The 24,059-nt window shown below is 45.3% G+C and overlaps 1 protein-coding gene across 1 annotated transcript in view; it reads right to left on the bottom strand.

Moving 5' to 3' along the window:
- Positions 1 to 7,466: 7,466 nt before the first annotated feature.
- The window catches only part of LOC119379151 (nucleolar protein 56), a 34,026-nt gene continuing 17,433 nt past the window's right edge, over positions 7,467 to 24,059 (bottom strand). The window contains exons 4-10 of the mRNA XM_037648346.2: positions 22,341 to 22,539; positions 19,944 to 20,131; positions 19,378 to 19,529; positions 17,920 to 18,020; positions 16,284 to 16,432; positions 9,434 to 9,555; positions 7,467 to 7,793 (exon numbers count right to left, since the gene is read on the bottom strand). Coding sequence (XP_037504274.1) covers positions 7,530 to 7,793; positions 9,434 to 9,555; positions 16,284 to 16,432; positions 17,920 to 18,020; positions 19,378 to 19,529; positions 19,944 to 20,131; positions 22,341 to 22,539 — 1,175 coding nt within the window. The 3' untranslated portion in view covers positions 7,467 to 7,529. The remainder of the gene's footprint in view (positions 7,794 to 9,433; positions 9,556 to 16,283; positions 16,433 to 17,919; positions 18,021 to 19,377; positions 19,530 to 19,943; positions 20,132 to 22,340; positions 22,540 to 24,059) is intronic.

The following is a 24,059-nucleotide window of genomic DNA, read 5'->3' as shown; positions in this document are numbered from 1 at the left end:
CGGAAGTCGTGCAAGGCATGCCGGTCACGCCGGCGCGGAGTATGAAAATTGTGACAGCCGGGACGACCAGCGAAGCGCCGGCCAAACCAACGCTGTCTGTCGCCTTGTGCACAGCAGACGCTCGCTGTAGCGGCCTAAGCGCCGAAGTTAGCGATGCCCTCGGCTGCGTCACTTCCGCCGCCTTGCCAACACTGACGTCACAGACGCAATGTTGCCAATAATTGTGGGAAGCCAGGAGGGCGTTTGCAGACAATCTTTAAAATTCATTTGCAAACAATCTGCGCATGTCTCAAGCCTGTAATTTGGCATAAATGACGGAAACGTGCAAAGGAACGTACCCAGCGAATTTCACTGAGATCCATCGACCTCGAAAAATCGCCGGAGTTGGCCTTTAACAGCGAAACCGCTGAGCTACCACCGCAGGCAAAGCAACATTTCGATGCATGTACACACCGGATTTTCCGTCCGATCGCCCGCTACAAAGCGCACGGCATCATTAATAATCATCATCAACAACTAATATCCTCTAGCGGGCCCGGGTTGGGTCTAGTCATGAAGGAGCGCGCCCTGGATTAGTTTAGTAATGAACGCCCGGGCCCGGGCCGAGCTCGGTCTGGGTACGGTCAAGTACGCCCGGGCCGGGCCCGGGCTTGGAACCACGGGCCGGGGCCGGGCTCGGGCTGGGTTCGGTCATGTACGCCCGGGCCCGGGCCGGGCCTGCGCTTGGAACCACGGGTCCGGGCTGGGCTCGGGCTTCATAAAGCGGGCCCGGGCCGGGCCCGGGCCGTAAAATCCGGCCCGTGCAGTGCTCTACTCCATACTAGCATACCAGGCCCGGAGCCAGGGGGGCTCCCTAGGCAGTGGCGTAGCCAAGGGGGGCACACCGGGCCCGTGCCCCCCCCCCTCCTGAAATTTTCTTTTGCTATGACATACAGAGCCCAAAATGACACTTGACCACATCTGCCTGCCCGGCACCCACTTCAAATCAAGGGGTTCCCCCCCCCTCCCCCGAAAAAAATTCGTGGCTACGGGCCTGTAGCATACTATTGGCCACGAGATCGAGCGGAGTCGCCGCCTGGTGGCTTCTGGCTGAACCGCGCCTAGTGTGGATTGCTCCATGAGTCGTCTGCTAGCCACGTTGTGCTTGCATGTGCGCGTACGTCATGCAGGTCCTCAAAAGGTCCCGTTGCGTTAGTGCAACTTTAACTACTCGTACGTATGCCTAACACGATGTAAAGAAGCATTTGGCCTTGATCGGCTGTATATGTACTGTAATAAGATCACTGAGTGCACTTGTCGACAGTGTGTGGTCGTCGTACCCTTCGTTCACGAGAGTCATATCAGCGTAGGTGCCGCTCTGTGGTCCAAGCGCATTGCAAAGTGCACTTGGCGTTGTCCTAAAGATGAGAAATATTAAATCTCATGTGGATAGCCTTTCAGCGGCTCGGTGGTAAAAAAGAAAGGGTCTTATACATTGCACTTGCGCGCTGTGGTTAGGTGTATAACTTCGGGGCTGTCGTTTATAGGTTACGCGACGAGCTTTAGTTGTGCACGCGTTCCTGGTCACCTTACAGAGAAATTGACACGGATTGACACGGAAATCGCAAAACTGAGTTGCCTTGCGCAATCATAACTTCTGGAGAAATATATACAAAGACACCCGTGCATTTAGATTGAGGTACGCGTTAAAGAGCCCTGATGGTCAAAATTAATCGAAACGGCGTACTTTACATTTAGGTCGTTGTAATTTCACGCGAAGCCACATCTTTTTTTTTTCTTTCCATTATCTTGAGTGTTTGTGTTGCGTTGTTATAGTAGATTGACGGAAGGCAGCGGGCATTATTCGCATGAAAAAACGTACTTTGATCCCGTGTAATAACCGGGCCTTTGTTCCATTACTGTCGTGCAAGTAATCAATCGAAGAAAGTTCCGTACTGTACAGTTACCTTTGTGTACTGTTACTGGAATAAAAACAAGCGTGTGCGTGTTAAACGTCTCCGCAGCGCTAAAAAGCGCTGTCGGCCACGTAGCTTTCTTCAGTAAACCTATCAAGCGTCCTACATTTCATGGAGAACAGAATAATAAATGCGGATGAATATTTGAGCACGCAGTGCACATAGTGCTATTTAAACTCATCGTGCAGGAATACGGGCTTTCTTTTTGTTGGGGGGTATCCAGATGAACAAGTAAATACTTAATTCAGTCGCACTACAGCAGGTCGTAGCAGGTGGAACACAAGCTAAACATGTACAAATAAACCAACAAGAAAACGCCATCCATTGCGAAAACGCCGACTGTTGCCGAAGGCGAGCAACCCGTTCGTTGGCAGAATGCCAACGAACGGTTTGGCATTCTGAAGAGATTGGCAGAATGCCAATCTCTCACATGTCATAGTGTAACGTTTAGGGGTGTGCGAATATTCGAAAGTTTCGAATATTCATCGAATAATACATTCGAAATATTCGTATTCGGTTCGAAAATCGTGTATTCGAAAAGTTTCGAATATTCGATAACTGCGAATTATCGAAAAATTCGAATATGCGATTCGATTATTATGCATAAAGTACCTCGTCTTCCACATTTCTGCTGTGTTCGTATCGCTAAAAACGTTGCCGAGAGGAGCGATAAACATCGTAAGTACACGGAGGCACGATATCTGCCTGCGACGAGCGCCCCAATACGTATGATTTATTGCTGGTGCATCTCCGACGTGCAGCGCTGTTCGCGATCATGTAACCGTACATTTTCAATATTATGCGGCCGTAACGTGCCGCTCTACCACTCGTTCACTATGCGGGACCACTCCTGAAGAAAGACAGTGACCCATGTGACTGGTGGCGGACTGTAGGCACCTTCAGATACCTCACTCTGGCAAAGCTTTGCCCCATGTACCTCCCTATACCAGCCACTTCTGTTCCAAGCGAGCGTGCCTTTTCAGTGGCAGAGGGGGGGGGGGGGGGGGCTGTCTGTTACAAGGGAGCGCCTGCTGCCTGATCATGTGGAGCAACTCATATTTCTTCATGATAACATCTAGTCATTACTTTCATTGTGCCGTGATAGTTGCTTCTGTTGCGATGCGCATTGTGCTAGCCTGGACTAGAGCACTGCACGGGCCGGATTTTACGGCCCGGGCCCGCTTTATGAAGGCGTACATGACCGAACCCAGCCCGAGCCCGGCCCGGGCCCGTGGTTCCAAGCCCAGGCCCGGCCCGGGCGTACTTGACCGTACCCAGCCCGAGCCCGGCCCGGGCCCGGCCTGGGCCCGGCGTTCATTACTAAACTAATCCAGGGCGCGCTTGTTCGTGACCAGGTCCGATCCGAGCCCGCAAGAGGATATTAGTTGTTGATGATGATTATTAATGATGCCGTGCGCTCTGTAGCGGGCGATCGGACGGAAAATTCGGTGTGTACATGCATCTAAATGTTGCTTTGCCCGCGGTGGTAGCTCAGCGGTTAAGCTGTTTCGCTGTTAAGTCCTGGGACACGGGTGCGATTCCCGCGGCCACGGCGGCCGCAATTTGATAGGGCGAAATGCAAGAACACCCGTGTATATACTTACCTTTAGGTGCACGTTAGAGAACTCGAGGTGGTCGAAATTGATCCGGTGCCATTACGACGTGCCTCGTAATCATATCGTGGTTTTGGCACGTAATACCAAGGAATATAAATGAAATGTATCGTATCTGTAAACCTCGAATAAAAGACCGAAATCTTTATTCCTCCCATGGGAACAACCGTGATCTGGCCCATTGTTAGTGCTGTTAATATATATATATATATATATATATATATATACACGTGATCTGGCGTGTTTATAAGGAAACCCACCACGATGTACTTGTTACTTTGACAAAGTCTGGTCCCGCAGACTAAACGTTAGTGAAAATATACAGTGCCAATATATATCTATACTGGTGAAAAAAAAATAGCACTTCAACTGTTTTTCTATTTTTATTGCTAAGCTTTACTAGAGCCAGCTATTTGCACGTGTCACTTCAGCTTGGCACAGTATACCTTAGACCATGCAATGCATAACGTTCGCGTGTGCTCGAAAGCCCGACTTACGCCTTTTAATGAGCGGGTCCGAGTCCGGCCCGGCCCGCAGCCTCAAGCCCGGCCCAGGCCCGCAGCTTCAAGCCCGGGCCCGGCCCGGGCCCGCACTTTCAAGCCCGAGCCCAGCCCGGGCCCGCGGGAAAACGCTTCGGACGGCCCGGCCCGCGGGCCGGGCCCGGGCCGGCCCGGGCCCGTGCAGTGCTCTAGCCTGGACATTGTGTTCTGGAGATAGCAGTGTATGTTGTGTTGCCAGTCAGACTGTTAATGTTCTTTTTATTCAAATAGCTACATGTTAAATAAATATTGTTATATTCGATTCGATATTCGAAGGTGGATATTTGTATTCGATTCGTATTCGAGAAATTTGATATTCGCACACCCTTAGTAACGTTCGGCGCGCTTCGTGCATTAATTCGGGAATGAAGAACGCACATATTACCAGAAAGCTGCAGTCAACGCATTTTGTTTGCCGGAAATCGAGTTAAATCGCTCACAACGAAGCGCTGTTATGTGCATTTGTACACGCACCGACAACCGCATATCCACACTAGCGCGGCGACGGTGCTGCCACCTGTAGCCCGATCTCGCGTCGATATTCGCCGCGAGATCGGGCTACAGGTGGCAGCTCTCTTTCCTCCTTCTTCCCTACTTCATTCTTTTCTTTGGCTGCCACCGCATGTGTCTTTCGGCGCACGCATGACAGAAGGACTAGGGAGCCTTCATGTGCGCGCCTCCGTCTTTTAAAACTGCAGTGCTTTGTTCTTTGAAGCTGTGCTAGAGCGCTACGAATGCTACGTTTCCATTCTACTCCCAATGTCCAAGTGGCGACATGCAGGACATGTGGGCAAAACACCAGAAAAGCGAAGCATCTCGTACTCCATTTCACGAGACTTTCACCAACCCCACAATATGGCACCACAAAACAGCAGCTTTGCGACCGACAGTGGACACTGCACGATCGCCACAAAGAACAGACTACAATGGTGGAAAGTGATGCAAACTTGGCCCGCAAGCAAAGCAGCGACTGAACAGCTGTGCTGATGAACTCATCAGGTGAAGTTTAGTATTATTCAGTGTTTTCGAAGGGTGTATCCCTTTGTTGCATCCTGGCCCATAGCGGTTAGTACGTTAGTAGGTACCGTCTGGTTAGTTAGTTACGTTAACTTTGTAAGCTCACACAGACTATCAATGTGACAAGCATAACATTTGGTGTCGATTTAATGTAAGAAAAATTATACCTTTTTTATGACAATGAAGTGCATCACTGAAAGGTTAACCGAAGCTGGAGAACTGGTTCAGAAGCTGACCCTTCAGCCCATCATCCCCCATTGAGGATGCATTTAAACCTCTGATTCTATCTTTGAGAAGATAGAATCAGAGGCAATTGCAGACAAGTAAACAATATGACAAGTAACAAACAAATGTTATTTCATCCAATTAAGCTCATTGGTTCAGTAAATTTATTCCCTTCAACATCACATTAATTAACTAGTAATAACAATTCGCGTTTAACGTCCCAAAACCACGATGATTACGAGACGCCGTAGTGGAGGGCTCCGGAAAATTTGACCATCTGGCGTCTTTCACGTGCACCTGAATTTAATACACGGGTCTCTAGCATTTTGCCTCCATCGAAATGCAGCCGCGGCGGCCGGAATTCGATCCCGCGACCGTCGGATCAGAAGTTGATCACCATAATCACTAAACCATCGCAGGTCGCATTAATGAAAATAGTGTGTTGTAGTGCACAATGTTTTAGCGGAAAAAAAAAGTAATAATGCACGTCAAGGTCGAACGACCTACCTACCCTCTCTATCGCAAGTGCTCATTAACCATTTGTGGGGCAGTGGGACTTTTTTTTTTTCTTGTGACATAGACTTGCCCTTAAGGCATATTTGTTCTGTATATTTGTGTTAAATGTGCGCCGTTAGGCCGGCGTTGTGTATGAAGTGAAGTGTCTTGTGGAATGTGTTGTCATGTATCCATCGGTCACAACTGTTTGTGTCACTGTATAGCGAAGACCAGCTTGCAGGAGATGCCGGGAGCGTTCAGACTCTAATCCTTGGCATGCCCATATAAGGTGGTATGCATCTGCTTGCATCACCGGAACAGAACAGTACGGGCATGTATCATCAACTGGTAAATGGGACCAGTTCCATGTTGAGATAACAGCTGGTGTAAGGGCCACCCCTGCCCGAAGCCTCCTGAGCACGACTTCCTCCGCCCTAGTAAGGTGAAGGGGGGGGAGAGCAGACACACGGTGGGATAAGAGCGAGTGTATCCTGCCGGAGAACATTCTTACGGGCACGGAGTGTATTTAGGGGTTGAGGTGGAAGGGGAATAGATGGGAGGTCTGTATTAGGAGGACAGTGTGCCTGTTGGTCAGCAGCAATATTGTGCAGTGGGACTCATACGTCCCACTTTTTTCTTCGCCATGTTCTAATTTTTTTAATCAAAACCACTGAATCGATTGCTTTCAGACTTTTAGTGCGACCACGTGGATGTTCTAGAAAGCAGTTTTGGTAGTTGTTTTTATCGTATTCACAAGGCGCCAGCAAATAGCCATGTTCCAAACAAACCATTCCATCTGCACGTGCTGTATCCTTTTTTCATCAGATTTTGGCGTACTCTCCGCCCGATTCAGCATGAGCAGTATGCTTGAAAAGTTTATTTCATACTCACGAGTTCCAAAATGTGCTATTATAGTGACTTTATTCGTTCTTAACATACAGTTTCCTCAAAAATTTGTGCAATGCAAAGTTGACAACCTTTCAGTGATATATTTTTGAAAGCGTAGCCAGTCTAACATTGTGTGCAACTGATTGCAGTATCCAATTTTCATTTTGCTTAACAATACACTTAACAATAACCCTTAACAATAGAGCTCAAATTTTGTATGTATCATAAGAAGCTGATAGAAATGACAATGCCACCCTCAATAGGTGGCGTGCGTTGCTCATAACATTATGCCCCATAAAGGGTAAAGGAATGTGGGCTGAGAAACGGCTACTATCGTGCTCAGTATGAGCTACATCATGCGAGCGCGTGGCCGAACGCTCTGCAAGGTTGTACAGCAGCGCCGATAATGGCTTATTTTCGAGTTATCGGGAGAGAGTTTGGCTGCTCGAGCGAGCGCGCATCGCCCCCACTTGCTCGCCTTCACCCTCGAAGTTATTTTCGAAGCCGATATCACCGCAGGGCAAAATGAGGGCGAGGGTAGGTGACGCGCGCTCGCACGGACAGCCAGACTCTCTCCTGATAACTCGAAAGTATGCCATGATCGGCGCCACTGTACAACCTTGCAGAGCGCTCGTCCACATGCTCGCGTGATGTAGCTCATACTGAGTGCGATAGTACATGAGAAACTATGTTCAAAGCAGCAGATTGCCAATAACACAGAACCAGAGTTCCTGTAAAAAGTAAAAGATGCATTTACTTTCTGACAACTGAACTTCTGTACAGAAATTTGACCTCATTTACTCTCCCTTGGATTTCTTCTTCTTTTTCTTCGGCTTTTTCACCTCTTCATCAGCATCCCCATTACAGCTTGGCTCTACTGCTTCATCTGCATCTTCCACTGCTGCATGCTTCTTTTTCTTCTTTTTTGGTGGCGATTCTTCTTCCTCCTCTGCGTCTACTGTTGTGTCCATGGTGCTATTTTCCATTGCTTCCCTTTCTTTTTTCTTCTTTTTCTTTTCCTTCCTCTTCTGCTTCTTCAGAGCAGCCACTGCAGCTTGTGCCTGCAAAGAGAGCAATAATGGAACAATTAAGAGGGGTTCTTAGCAGTTATTGTGGAAAATAAGGGGTTTCCAGGACTCCCAAGAAAGGACTAAGGGATTTCCACAATTTGACAGCTTGACAAATAAGCAATGTACTAAAAGAGACAGACAACTGGCCAAAACGTGCGATTAGATCCTGGTGGAAATGTAAGACCATGAATTATAGCGATAGATTTAAGCATTCTTTTCACGACCTGAGTAGGATTTACAGTTTTAAATCATGTTTTTAAAGTAACGAAAAGTAGGTATGTCAACCAGCCTAGCGAAAGTGCCTTGATGCTGGATTATGGAGTCGTTCACTTTGCTTCACGTAGTCTGATGCTTTCGTAGTACACAGCATAATTAGTGTTCAAAATTAGAGCATGTATATCATTACCCATCCTCGCTCTATTCTGTGCTGCTTACGAGGTAAAAGAAAGGTTTACCGCTGCTAAGCGGCATAGCGGCCAACATCGAGGCGCGGTGTGTACGCATGTGCAGCAAACCACCGTGCACAAACACTAACCGCTCTCGCACTAAACTCCCACTGTTTTGCAGCATGTGATGCGTGTATACATCATAGTCGCTGCAGATGGGAAAATTTGGTTATAAATGTTTCGGGGTGTTCTCCGCATTACCATTCCATTATTAGACACTCTGACCGGTAAGCCTTCCGTTCCGCTAAAGAAAACAGGTACCATAAAAAGCAATTGCTGGTCCCTTCAACACAGGAAAATGCTCAGCATGTGAAGTGCTGCCAGCAAGCATACAGCTTCATAGAGACCTGGACTTCAATTGTGGATTCTAACACAGAGGTCAAACATAAAATTCAGCGCTGTTGAACACTTCATGAGGTTTGTTTTTAAAGACTACCATGACTGCCTTGGTTTCGCGCCGCACTTGCATTCCACTACTTTTAGTCATGCACATCGTTGAGAGGCAGTGCACAACTGCGAACAGCACTCGTGATGTGCGACAACCAGCATCTTATATGACAAATTGGTTGGATTAACTAATTGTATGTGACGTGCACCCAATTTTTGTAGGTTCAAAATAAACATTCACCCGAATGCAATCATACCAGCTTAATATAAAACTGACATGCCCTTGTTGACAATTAGAGAAAAAGAGGGCAAGAGATAAGTACAATTTGCCTTCATGGATTGGGAAATTTATTTTCCTGGCACTATGTTTTCAGGGATGCAGTTTTCGTGGATAAAATAGCCTCTGAATACGCCTTAATTGTCATATTCAAGGGCCATTACCTAGACAGGCTCAATCTACGTGGAGTTGCTTGAGATTGTCAGCAAGCTAGTTTTTGAGGTCCAGATTTTTTTCCTGTTTTCAGCCCAAAGAACTTTTTTCTGGTGAACATGCAGCTGAAGCGCTCCGCGCTTCATTTGCACTACTCATTGTCACAGGCCTCAAGCATGCAAAAATGATGTGATGCGGCCATCTTTGTCGTGCAGAATAACTCTCCCTTGACGGGAGCATTCGTAGTGCCACATCACCAATTGCATTTCATTTGGAAGAGGTAACAATGTTAGTCACACACAAAATTAACTGACACTAACTTGCAAACAACCAGCCACCCCACCAGCGCATTTTAGCAGACAACTCACCTCAGCCAATGCATCAGTCATCACATCCACATTCTTCCGCGGTATGTCACCAGTTTCATAGAACTTGAGCCTGTCTTCGACCTGCTCTTTGAGTTTCAGGCCAAAAATGTTGGTTGGCAAGTCTAGGTAGAAAGAAAACAAAGCAAGCATTAAAGACTATAAAACAGAAACTAAACATAAATAAAACCACGAAGTTCTGAGAAAAAGCTTCATGCTCGTAAATCACCAGTAATCTAGTGAAATGAAATGCAAGTGCCTACACATAAGCAAATAAGGCTTCCTTAACACTACAGCCAAGCAATGCAGCTGCTCAGAACATTACCTGTAAACAGGGCCTGTTTAGCTGTCCACTAATATACAAGGGTGACAAGGTAAGCATAGAGTTGAAAGTTCCCTGCACTACTTACTGTAGGAGCTCCACTACTCAAAAACAAGAATAGTGAGCAAGGAAAGGCTCAGAGACAGCATCAATACTTCTTTACAAGATGATAATGCAATTTAGTAGCATTCATTTACACATACGAAACATTAACTTTCATGTGGGCATTCTGTACAACTAGATGAAGCACTAACTGTGTCATGCCATTGTCTTGTAAAACACTTTTGCCCTGTAAATAGATTTTATCACTTAAACTCCGACAGATTTTTCAGACTCCCTTGGAACCACGAAATTATATGAAAAAAAAAAAAAAAAAAACCCGAAGTTACTGCGTTTAGTACTCACATAATGATTGCACCTGAGTTCTGTGAAGAAAATTTGATCTTTTTTCTTCCCACGTAATGAACTTACCGTAGCAATGGCGGTTATTGCAGTTATGACGCCACATGCTCATTGTTTTGCGACGTGGCTACTGTGCAAAACAGCGTGGTCACACCTTGCTACTGTTTTGCCATGAATGTGGTGTAGAAATTACATATCTGCCGTTGAAGGCTGTTGACATTGCGCTTGAGCATGGCACTAGCATGTGTAATTTTTCTAACAGTGACGTCAGACGCACCACACCTCGAGACAACAGGAACCCGTGGACACACGTAGAGGCGCAGGAACGAGCGCAGACACAACGTGAACACCATCACCCACGCAACTTTTGCGTCACCGCACCACAGTGTAAGAGTGCTCCGCACATGGTGCATGAACCAACGATACCGTGCTTTTCTTTGCTGTTGCTAAATTACCGACGCGGTAATTTAGCAACAGGACTGCACAACACGCTCGACTGTTTTCGGTCCAGGCAGTGTCATCACTGGGTAGTCTGAGCCTTGCAATAAGCTTCCCCTGTCACGTGATCAAATAAGGGTTGCACCTGCCTCTTTGTATGCCGCTACGTGATTCCTGTTTGAAACTAAAGAGGCTTTAGCAAGTTATGGAAATAAGGTACGGTATCACCGTACAACTCCTCCTTTCTGGCTTGTTGTGCTTTAGCCGCTCCCAGTTCCAGTGGGTTCCCCAAACAACAGGTTCCCCGTTAACAATGCGTAGGCTGAGAGGCGTGAAAACCCCATAGTAATTTTTGAAAAAGCATTTGTGGTGTTAAAGGAGCACTGACATCAAATTTTAAAGTCGAGATGTGCCATTCATTCGATTGCTCGGTATGCATAGGTCTTCTTGGCCAAATTTGAATGGCGTCCGTCGCGTGGAAGTGATTTTATTTCAAGGGCAAACAGCGTACAAAAGCTCAACGGAAGATTGATCACGCTGCGACATCGACACTAGTGCTATGTGTAAGGTGTGATACATTCCGCAAATACCATCCTGAGTGACGATACGCTAGTAACAGTGACGTCGCCGATCTGAGTGTATTTATTGTGGCGCCGACGCCAGGCAACGCTCTCACTCCCAGCCAGTGGCTCTCCTTGCTGTCCCGATCAGTGCCCGCGATTCATCGAGTCGCATCGACTAATTTGTCGTGTGCTCCACAGCGCGAGTGCGATCAATCAGAGCGACTAAGTGCCAGTATGTCGGGGAACCGCTGCCTAGTGTGGACCTGCTCGTCGATGCGCGGAAAGTGCGTGGCGTTTCATTACACGTACGGTACACGCCAACACGACCACAAGCTATCAAAGTGGAGTAGCCTAAAGATAAATAACATCGCTAACAAGTAACATGCATGTAGCGTTAATAGTGAATGATAGTTAGTCCGTGGACTTCCTTGCGCAGCCGTAAGAGGCCGGATAGGTGGGGCCATCTCGCGGCTCAAAAAAGAACCTGGCAAGCACAAAATTGTTATTGTAGAAACCTCTCGTATTCCATTTCTCCGCTGGTGTGCATTCGCTATGCCAATATTCCGTAGACCCCTTTGCCTATACCGGAATTCCGTGCATGCTAAAATTCTTTGATATAGCTAATCGAGACACACCAGCGAGTATGGCCCAAGTGTGCGTCCCTGCGGGCACCTCCTTGTTGCTGCATGGAACGGCGTCCATTTCTGAATCGCTGTTTTGCAGAGGGTCGAAGCGAAAATGATTCGCGACGTCGCGTATCGCGGTGATTCTAAGTTCCAGAATGTCGTCCTCAACACAAGTCGATACTTTTGACAGCGACGCTGGTGACAAGGCATGACTGAACATGCGCGCCTAGCAGACGAAATGTTAGCTGAGCAGCTGATCCTCACGTCACTCCCTTCTGTGGACAAGTGGTAAACTGGGGCGCGGTCTGGAGTTGACCGCGAGGGAGCGCTGCCAGCGCTAAAAAATAGCGGGCTTGCAGGCCATTTTGAATCGTGCTAGATACCGGTGATATAAATCAATAAAACAGATAGCTATTCGTCCCTCAGTTGCATTTTCGGTGGCGAATTGCCACTAGGGGGCAGACAACTACTCGTGGATGCAAAAATCTTGACATGCGCAAATTTAATGTCAGTGCTCCTTTAACTCTTTCGTTACCACGCCTATTCAAATCGATCACCGGTGATCGACGAAAAAAGCTGCAGATTTCGACGCGTTAAAAATTTTTCCCGTGCATGCTGCAGCATCTCGCGTTTAGTTCTGGGACTGCTCTTCTACAATCCGTTTAAATTTTCCCGCTCTGACGACGTTGCGATTTTTGACGGAGTTTTTCGCGAACGAATGCGCATGTGTTACTGGAAAAGGGGGCGTGGCTGCCACACTCGGGAAAAAAATGCGCTGCTCATGTTTGTGCTCCATTATTATCAACATTTTGGTATCAAACGATTCCTAGGAAGTCAATTATCAAATTGTGTCGTCAGTTTTGCGCGGTAATCAATTTTGGCTGTGATAATTACACGAAAACGACACCTGCTACTCACTAGCGAGCTTTGCTTCCGAGTTTGCGCAATATTATTCAAATACAGTTCGTTTCTGAAGGTCCGTCGCGTCTCTAACTTGTTGATCTGGCCTTTTTAGCCAGTTTGCAGCAGTTTTGGTTTCATTTCTCTTTATCTACGCGAGAGGGGCGCATCGGGCGTTAGCGTCGGCGCGCGCGGCAATCTCTTGGCCGCTCCCATGGCGTCGTCAACCCGCGGGGTTGCGTCGCGGGAAAAACGTTCCGCTCGAAAGCGTACTCAACCCGCTCACGAATTTAGTGAAGCTGAGTCGAGCTATGAGTCCGAAGACGACACCAGCTCAACTTCAAGCGCTGACAGCGACGATGCTTTGAGCCAGCCCGGGCCATCCTCAGCTGTGTACCGCTAAGTTTCATTTTCGGCCTTGAGCAGTCTCTTCCGTCGGAAGCGCTTATCTGCCGATCTCGGTGCACGACCTTTGAGATGTCCTGGTTATCTGCAGGATATGCACAGCACTTGGACAGGATGTGCTGCCGCCGGCAGCCAGAAAGCTTCAATTTTCACCAAGAAGGCCACCCGGCGCGCATCTCGGCCCGGAGCAGCGCAAAACGTTTCACGACGGCGCGCGATTTTTTTTTTTCCTGTTTTCAGAGAAACTCTTCAGAGAAACTCAGAGAACCTCTAATTTTGACCAGCTATCCTTCCGGTTGGAGCTCGCTCAACAGCTTCTCGATGTGGATGCGGATGATGTTCCAGGAGTGGAGCCTCCGCCAAAAGAAGTGCAGCACCACCCCAAAAAGATACCGAAAAGGAAAAACTGCCGCAAGTGCTATGAGGAACGCAAAGTTGAAAAAAAAAAACAAAAAAAAAACGAACGTTCTTTGTGAAACCTGTGGCATCCACCTGTGCTTCACGAAAACCAGAAACTGCTTCACCGCATGGCACGAGCGGTGAAGCAGTTTTCGGTCTGCAGTATTTTTGATCTGTGTGAAAAATGGCTTTAGGCAGATTGTTTATTTTTCTTTTAGAATATTTCTAGATCATTTCCCTTCAAAATGTATATTTTGAATTTTGTTTGTTCGTAATATTTTTGTAGATATTGTGTTTTGTTTGTACTGTTTTTCTCAAGTTCCTGCAAAAGTGGTAGATTTCAGATTTTTTATAAGTTTTGTAACATCTTTTTTGTTTTGAAACTTGTGTTATCTATAAAGAGCAATTCATTATGCACAATTTGGTGTGCTGCAATGTTACCTAGAGTATTATTTATACTAGCAATAAATTTCTTCCTCAGACCTATAAAAAATGGCCATTTTCATGCGGTAACGAAAGAGTTAAAGGGGTATTCACATCAGGGAGAAATCCATGGGGGTCACGGGAGGATTGCGGATCACGTGACCGTTACCTCACGGAATAGTGAGTGAGCGCGACCCCCCCGAAGCATCCTCGGAGAACACGGGGACCTATTCCCCAACAAGACAAACGATCCCCCGGCGGTGGGGGATACAGCGAAATTTTGGGCTCCTGTTTGGCCACATTGTTGCACTTGCTCCTGCCGAGAGCGGCAGTGGGTGTCCAGTCTGCAGCTCATCAAACGGGTGGTGCAAACCACCAGAGTAGTCTAGTAACACTGGTCTCCCCCTCCGTTTGCCCCATACGTGTGAGTGGTGGACATTTGTGGAGACTTCTCCTCGCGAGCTGACGTCACTAGGCTCTGCCTTTATACCCCGAGGATTTGTCCCCCGTCTGAATACCCCTTAAGGTGCCCTAACTCCAATTAAGAGTGGCAAAAGCACGAGCGAGAAAGGAGGAGCGGTACGGTAATACTTTATTTCTGTATCGCATTTCCATAACTTGCTAAAACACTCTTGTCAGTTCGCCGTTGTTTACACCATGTAGTTATCTAACAAAACAGCGAATCAGCTGTTTCTCTCAGGCCTACAAGCAAGCACTCTGCTGGTAGTGTCGGTAACGTACTCAAGTCCGCATACGTTCCAAATTTCGTTAGACCTGCCATATCATTTTTTTCTTTATCTCACTTTGTGTGTTTTTATTAATGTGCGATATAAGAGGAGCAGACTTACAATAGTTTCCCCTTCTTTATGGATCAGCGAAGTTTTCAAAGCAGGCCTACAGCAAGCACTCTACCCAGGGTTGCCACTGACTTTCGAGTAAATGTCGCCAAAAAACGAGCAGAAAGTCGCCAAAAGTCACCATTTTTTTAGAAATTTCGCCAAAAAAGTCGCCATTCTAAATGTGTGCGGCATATCCTAGTAATAGGAATTTTCACTGATGTATAGCCCCGTAGAATACAATGCCATTCAAAGCCCTTAAAGTATCTTAACATTTCTCAATGCCAGGCGCATCGCCCCTACACCATGGGAGTGCTTGGTGCACCTGGTTCTCCGACTAGCCGCAAGATGTGCGCGGAGGCGCAAATATGAAAGGATAAAACGCTCATGATATCCTTCCATCCCTGTCCGCTCGTTTCAAAGGTAAAAGTGTGATAAACCTTGGGCAAAAGCCGCGAAGGCGTTGTTTGTAGACAGCTTTACATCCCCTCATATGAAAAAAAAGGATTAACAGGTTTATTGAAAGTAGTAAGACAGAATTCTTACAGGTATCGTTCATTAGTGAGTCTCATACCTTTCAGTGTGAACTAATATGATACCGGACGCCACTGCCCTTTCATATATAATCACTTATATCTACCCACGTCAATCCAGTGCGTTATAATTGAACAGGTAGACATTGTAAAATGTTATATAGCAATTGTTTTCATTGCACAAGATCACCGAGAACAGTAGAAAATGCCTGAATAAATAATTTTTTATTGCACGAACACCCGCGTATCTGCCCATCTTCGCTATACGAGCTCGAATAGGGGATACCGCAGCGGTGAATAGGTCGCCAAGCTATTCAGAATAGTTGGAGCTTTGGGGGAACAAATGGCTGGAACGCACGACCAACCCGTCATCTAGCCCCTTCAGAAGCGAAACTTTAGCGAAGCTCTGAAGCATCTAGATGAATCTAGATGAATTGAGTTAGAAGCATCTAGATGAATTGAGGAGATACACACGAGTTACAGGACGGACATACAGAACGGCGCGTAATGTGCACCCCAAAACCCAGAAAAATACAGAGAATAGTGCCGCTCATTCGTTGAGAAGGCACTGAGCTTAGGATGCATAACTCAGTGGAGACCTAAGCTGAAAATCGCCAAAAATTCGCCATGCTGCCATTCATAATTTTAGGTCGCCACGGGCCTCTCAAATTCGCCAATTTGGAGAAAAGTAGCCACCATTGGCAACCCTATTGGTGCATGAACTGCCATAGCAACAGCCAATCGAAGGTCCGCACACATCACAAATTTGGTGTATATCGGCGTGTATATTATTATTCTTTCTTTTCCCCATTTCCCTATGCAGCCATGCATGCATCACGCAGGAGACAAAATTCAGGCGTGCAATCGTTATGCAAATGTGACCACTAGACAAATAAATATGGCATTTTGAAGCATGCTGTAGTTCCCGTATCTTCTACATTGCCGCCACTATAGCGGCAAAGCAGAAATACTAGCCAGAAAAGAAATTCAAAATGAGTGCACACACCACTGAAACAGTCAATCCGTGAAGCCAGGGAACACTTGTTGGCCAAGTAGCGTGAAATGCGGCCTTTGTTTTTGGCCCCCGCACGTCCAATGTATGTTGAATGGAAGATGAGGCCATACTTTGGAGTGTTGCCTCGAGTCTTCAGAGCCCTGTGAGCATAAACAGTTAGTTGCACAAGCATCATCACAGGCTGTTTGCGAGCAAAACCCATGGTCCTGCAGGCAGTTTCTTCAAAACAAAATACATAAAATATGATGGCAAAAGTTAGAATTTCTATTGGTGCTCGTTCACTTGAGGTTGCTGGATGGTGAAATTAAAGAGAAGCACAAGCAGGAAACTATGTTATTGTACTGTATAGACAACTTATAATGCAAGGCACTGCAGCTGCGAATATCCACACTATAACAAAAACATTTTTCAAAGGCTACACATGTGTAAGACATTTCGAGCAAGCAGCTGTGCACATATGAGAATCTAAGCATTTGACAGGGGTGTTTGCATTCATTCAAATTATTGAATATTAAAAGGTCAACGTTTGACGATCTGTGGCGCCAACAAAAAGAACAACGGAAAAACTAATACTATAGCAGAAACTCAGAGAAATATTTTTCAGACCTCTGTGATTATGAGGACTTCGCCGCAAAACTGCACTACACAGAAATACGTGTAATGGCAACCAGAATACCACGCGCTGTATGGTGCCTCATTCAATTTCTTGGGTGCATGCATGATGTCAAAAACACGGAAACCACGAACTACCATTTGAGTGTTGCACATGCCATACACACCTTCGCATTCACTGACCATGTGATTCACCTGTTCTAAAATGCAGCCACAGCAAGGCAGACTCGGCGCCAAGCTGCAACTTAGACCTTATCACTCGTCGCCACGACTGACACAAGGCAGCTAGCTAGTGTGCGTTAGGCCTAGCCTGCTGATTGGAGTGGGGAAGCTTGCCCCAGATAACATGAGGAGTGGACGTAGAGACACGGGCTGAACCAAGGGCATCTACTCCGCAGAAGCCTAAGTACACCTACTGGTAGCAAAGGGGAAAGCTCAGGTCAAACAGTGGCAAAGCTTTCAAATTCACGCTACACCACCTAAAGGGGAAAAGTGGGGATTGCAGATCATGTGATGACGTCACAATTTCGTGAGTGGGCGCGGCCTCTCTGAGCCTCCCGGGGGAGACTGGGACCCTTTGACTGAAGGGACAAACAATCCCTGCTTGTTGCGGGATTTTCTTGTCAGGGAATATCCCTGCTTGTAGGGAAAAAACCAGCCCAAAATTTCCTGCTTGTCGGGAAATTTTTGGATGGTGTTTGGCGACATTGTCGCAGTTGTTCCTACAAAGGGCGGCAACCATACCACAATCGCTTCGCGGGTGTGCTGGCTGCAGCCGGAGCAATGGTGGCATTTTCAAACACGTGTTAGACTCGCAGGCACCGCGATTTCAAAACTGAGAGATGATGCCACAGACCATGCAAGAGCAAAAGTTGCTCTTGCATGGTCTGCATATTTGCAAAGCACACTTTTGGGCACAATTTTTATCTTACTAGAATGGTATGTCAATTATTAATAAATGCTCAAGCATGTCCATGCTAGGTCCATTGATATATTTATCAAGAGGAGTACTCACCTAAACAAGGCCTTCTCAGCACCAAGAATTTGAACAGTGGATGCTGGGTATTTGGCCAAGTTAGTCAGGCTACCTGCATGTGATATCAAACGTGCCCCTACCTGCAATGTTAAAATAAATAAAAATTGCTGTGATAAGAAAAAGTGCAACGAATGTTGAAGTGACAGTGCAGTATGAGATAGAAATGATGGATGTATCGAACACTTGTTTCACGTTTCACCTTTGTTTCAACATTGTTTCACCAAAAATCGGAAAGCCATGCGTAAATATTAAAAAAAAAAAGCCCTTTTGTGCACCACGGTGGACAAGGGGGGTAAAAAAAAAAGAGAGAGAGAGAGAGACTGACAATTTTCAAAGTCTGCCCACCTCCAACATGCAAAAACACAGCAACTAGAACAGTGGTTCTCAAATGGCATTCCACAGAGACCCATTTAAATAAAATCCATGTGCTTTGCACTGCATGCTGTATTGTGACCCCCCTCCCCCTTTCTCTCTCTCACTGCAAGGTGTCTCATCTATTCCAAAAGTCCACAAGGGTCCCCGAAAGTTCATGGCTGAGAAACACTGGACTAGAGGCTACCAATTTGGGGCTAATTTTGCAGCTGCTTTCTTAGTGTATATTTTCTCCAATCTTCAAAATGGCATAAGTGTAGAGGAAGTGATACTACCTTGTCTAAGGACACTTGTGTACCACTTATTGGCCAGAGCATGCACTTGCTTCCTATTGGTCAAGCACTTTTTTGTCTTTCTTCCTTGGCTCTTGCACAGCTGGTCAAACATTACCACAATGTTTGACCATTAGGCACACCGATGTGTATGGGGAACATGACTTATACCAAGCAAATTAGGCTAAACTTCATTCATAAATAGACAAAACACTTAAAGAAGGAGAGACAGCACTGCGGCTTAGAGTAATGCTATACACCCATGTATGCAATAAAATTTTATTAAAACAGCAAAAGCACCCGATGCAACAGCCTTTATGACAGCAGTGAAACCAGCGAAACAACAATGCTGGCAAAGTGAGCAACTTAAACACTAAAACAAAAGCAAAAGGTCTGCCATGAGCAAGCAACATGCGGAACACAAGCCAGAATGCCAACCTCTAATCCAGCCTGCTACGCTGTATGAATGATCCCCAGTTTAGTTTGTAACATACATTGACAGGCCAACTTAGCTTTGGTAAAACAAGGTTTAAAACACGTGTCATTATGGAAATTGCATGTTATTTCTATTGTTATATCCAGCGTCCTTACAATAGGTTTTGAGTACAATAATAGTTACGAAGCTTAAAAATTAACGAGGCAAGAAAAAAAAAAAAGGCAGTGAAGACGGCTCTTGAAAGATGTGGTGCAACGTTACGAATGAGAAGAAAGAAAAGACTTCTTGTTCGTAACGTTGTGCCACGTCTTTCAAGTAGCCCTGCTTTGTCTGTTACTGCAGACACAAAGTCCATACCGTTTCACCGATGAGTGTTGCCAGGTTTGGGGCAATGCCATGCATCTTTGTTTTTAGGTATTCCATGAGCTCCTTGCGGTATTCCACAAGGGAGATGACACGAGAGGCAAACATCTCTATGTTGATCAAATCCACAGGTGATATATCCATACCTGAGGGAACAACAACGCCACAAATTATGTGACACATGCATTCATTGCTGAAAGTATGAGCACCTAAGTGAAGTGTTTCAAGGTTGAGCACATCTCTTAGTGATTTTAACGCTGAATAAAACTTGTACTTGCTCTGTAAGGTCTACTATGACGGCAAAGGAAATTCGATGCATAACTTTCATCGTACTGTGGTGCACTTCTATAAGGTCCATTCAACTAGTTCTAATGCTGACTAAAACTACCACATTCTCTGCATGGCCCACCGAGGTGGCTGAAGGATGCATTCATCACAGAGAACTGCTGCAATTCTCTTGTAATGCGCTATTTTGCCTTGCTACCTCACAAAAACTGTTGTGTACACAACTTCACACTGTGTGTCAGATCTGCATAATTATTTTACCAAGCAACACGCACCCATTGATGCTCTTGCCGCGTCAATGATAGCTTGGGCCTTTGCACTGTCCATGACCACTTCCTCAAGTGCTTCAAGGCTGTCTTCATTCAGGTCTTTCCGGTTCTTGATCAGAGAGGCTGTTTTGGCATACGTGTAGTTGTCCGGGACAATCTTCACGAGTTCTGGAAAGTGGTACGAGTACCACTCTCTGCAACAAACATACATAAGGATATTACAGTGAACCTGTCGGTCCCTAGTTGGTTGGAATTTTTCGCGGCAGCATCCTCATGGGGGAAGGGGGACCTTCCTTGATTAAAGCAAATGGTGCACTACATTCTCTGGTATCACACGTACAACATGCAGCACAGCAATCATTTCAATAAAGAACAAGCACAAAGCAAGCATCCAAACCGCATATTTGATGACGAAGCATGGTAAGCACATAGTGCTCCCCCCACACACGTGCCTTTACAACACTTGCCACGCACACGTAATAGCTAAGTAAATCCACACTTAAGTGAGTGGCATTCTGCTTACTCATTATAAATATCTAAAATGGCAAGTTTCAAGCCTGGTTACATTGCTTTTAAGGTAGGTCACCACCTTCAAAAACGCAGTTTTGAAAAAAAATTTTTTACAATTTAATATTTTCAAGTTCCCTGTCTATCAAGAATATTCAGCAAAAAGAATTATGTAGTTATCTTGAGCCGTTCGAAAGTTATGACCATTTTTCCAACCCTTCCTAGACTCATCCGAAACCAAAACTGAAGGTTTCAGATTCCACAACACTTGTCATTTTATCATAAATGTCTTTTCGTATTCATATTATGTAATGCCAAGAGAGAGAAATAGATGAAAAGGAAGAGGCAGGGAGGTTAACCTGGTAGTAATAACCGGTTTGCTACCCTGCACAGGTGTGGGGAAATCGGGGTCGGAAAGAGGACAGAGAGAGAGTGAGATAAAATAAGTATTCTAAGTATGTTATAAAGCTTGTGGAACATGTTTGATTTATTTTAAAACTTCCACTACATGGCTGCAGCACTTTTGTTTGAAGTTGTGTGCGTTTTCACTTGACCGTCTGTGCTTTTTTGTGCGCCATTTCGAGCTCTTGGACTTTGTTCTGGCTTTTCAAGGAGGAAGTTATAGTACTCCATGAAATATGCCGAAGTAAATCACGAAAAAGAAGTGTCAACCCAAGTTAGGGAACCAATATACCAGGCGTGGACCCACTGTGAAGCTCGTGGATGAGAGTCAGCAGAAGATGCAAAACGAGCTAGGGAAAAAATACGTGCTTCAGCTCGCTTAAAAGGAGATTGTGCCACTTCAAAAGAGGTTCCAAGATATGAGCCTGGTGAATTTCAGGCATACGGAGTGTTTCTTTGTTACATGGACATTCGGTTCAAATCTTTAAGGCCATTTTCCACAAAACGTGATTTTTTTGCATCCTACAGTTATGTAACAGTGATAACTTTCTAATAAATATTCTCACATAAAATTTTTTTATGCTCTTTCTTTGTAGGTGGAACTGTGCATACAAGCACAATGACTGAAAACTAGCCGTAACTCTTTGTACTATGGCCAATTGTGTGCAAAACAAACCTGCCAAATATCAACTTTATCAGTCTTTTTATGATAACGCACCTTAGCTTAGAGAGATGGTGATCGTGGAGGTTAGATGCACAGGATATTTTCCTCACTACGTACCTGCCAAGTCGCGTTTGAATTGTTCCAACAGTGTTTTTTAGTTATGACTGTTGGTGGAACATGCATATTTTGGCACATTTTGATTTTTATAAATTATATTTTTTATGTTTTTTGCAATTTCATCATTTTAACGTTTAAATTTACTTAAGCCCTAAAAGCCAAAACCATTATTATACCTTTTGGACTAAAACTGTAAAATTTTCTCTCAAAGGTGGTGACCTACCTTAATATACAGCTTTCTGTGTGTAATGAATGGTCAACCGAGGTGTATTCTTGAAAATATTTTAGCACACAATAGATAAAAACACAGAGAAACAACAGGATAAGGCACTTTGCACTGTCGTTTCTCTGTGTTTTCGCCCATCGTGCGCTAAAATAGGGTTCAAGATGCAAGTCAACCACCTAACCCCATTCACTATTCTGAGGTTTATTCTTGTGGGAGCAAGGGCTAAGTGCTCCCTTATATCCAATAAATTTTATTTCAATAGTAGCGGGGAAATATTACGTGACCAAGAAGTTTTATTTTTTGGTGATGACCGATAATGAACTCATCCCAAACTTAGGCTCGATACTACAAGTTCCTCATATAAATGATTGAATGCCAAAACACCTACGTGCACAGTATGTACTACTAACAAGCAGCTTTAAAGTTAGTTTCGAGCTGTAAAATTCTAGAAGCAGAAGTGTAAGCAAGATCAGCAAGCCTAACGAACCTGACTCTCATGGCAAAAGTGTTAATGTCCTTGTCAAGCTGATCCAAGAGAGCGATGCTTTGGATGATCATGTTGTCAATACGATTAACATTGAACTTGACCTTAGAACGTGAGTAGCTGTGTCCCAATCCAAGCTGTGCTTTGGAAGAGGATACAGCTGTGAGCCCTTTGACCAGCTTGTAGAAGTGCAGCCGAACACCTGCAAAAAATCAGAATATATTGATCAGAAATATATATTCCAAGTGTATGTCCACAAGCTAGCAGGCTGCTTGCCAGTTTGGCATGGCAGTAGCAGAGGATGACATTCAGGGTGAACAAACTATATGAAAAAGAAAAAAAAAAAAACCCTTCATTACTATTAGTAATGCTAAGAATGCAACTGCTCCATCACAAAAAAAAAAAAGAATGTTTAAAGGCAGCCATATCAAGGACACAAGTAAGTTGATTCTGGATGGTGATGTGTGACTGATATGAAATGTGCTTGTAGAGTGCGCTGTTCCTTCCGTTTTCTTTTCGTGCCATACATAAGAAAGTGTCTGATATGGAAATAAATCAGTGGTTAGTATGCGCATCACCCAGTGTGTTTCTGTCTTCTTCTCGTCCTTCGTCACTTCTTGACAGTGCAAATAGTCGTGAAGTCTCACCAACCGGCCCCCAAGCAGCCTTACGTGCATTAAAAAAAAAAGCATGCCTGCAACAGCGGCACTGTGCAATATAAGTAATGTAGTATAAAACGTTTAACAAATGAAACAAGTCAGTATCCAATCCGATATGCGACACCGTATTTCCGATATGCAACACCGTATTTTCCGGCATGCAACTTATGAGGATTCAAGACAAGACAAATGAGGAAGCAGCGCGTAATCTCTGTCCAGATTCAACGACCCAACATGTATGCTCAGAAGAGTTCACATCAATGACAAGAAGTACAAAGCAAAATTTTCGAAATGCTGCTTCGTTTTACAAGGACATGGTCAATAAAAACCATGCCCTCATGAGCAACAGACATGTCACAACCACACGCTGTCAGAAGCCTCCACTAACAGCCACCAATGAGAGCTAGCGTGTACACCAACAGACACACTAGCTCGTCACAGAGCTTATTCTTGCCAACACAACTGACATTTATACTTTAGCCCTTTGCGGTCCGTTGTCGGCAACTGCCTGACAACGCAACATGGCTGCAGCGGTCCGCAGTCAGGCACTGCTGAACAAGTTCTTTCCCGGTTGATTTACGCGTGCATTTCTTCACTATATTTTGTGCCATCTGTAAACGAGTAAGTAAACTTCTTTTACTTGAGCTTTGAGCCTTTTACTTTCGGACCAGAACTGACGGAAGGTGGGAAAGGGTTTTGGACTGCAAAGGGTTAATGTTGAAGATTAGTACACATTAGTTTTCTTAAGACCCTGGATCTCAAGAGGCTCGCTTTGTTAATGTCGCCAGTGTTGCTGTTTACTTGCAAACTGCCGTTGTGGCTCCAGATTTCACAAGTGGTTTGATACTGGGCGCTGCTTAGAAGAAACTGCACACTTTAGACACTGCTTCATTCAATCAGGAGTGATTTCATGTGAGGAAATATTGGCAAATCAGGAAAATATCGAATTCATATTTCACATTGTACCTGGAGCTATCTTGTTTATTTGATAAACAAATCTGATTTGAAAACACAAGATAGTACAGTCGAGCCCACTTATAACGAACCTGAGCGTGACACAGCA

This window comes from Rhipicephalus sanguineus, chromosome 1 (genome assembly GCF_013339695.2).
Source record: "Rhipicephalus sanguineus isolate Rsan-2018 chromosome 1, BIME_Rsan_1.4, whole genome shotgun sequence".
In the NCBI taxonomy this organism is placed as follows: Eukaryota; Metazoa; Arthropoda; class Arachnida; order Ixodida; family Ixodidae; genus Rhipicephalus; species Rhipicephalus sanguineus.
This window is presented reverse-complemented; position numbering and strand designations above follow the sequence as displayed.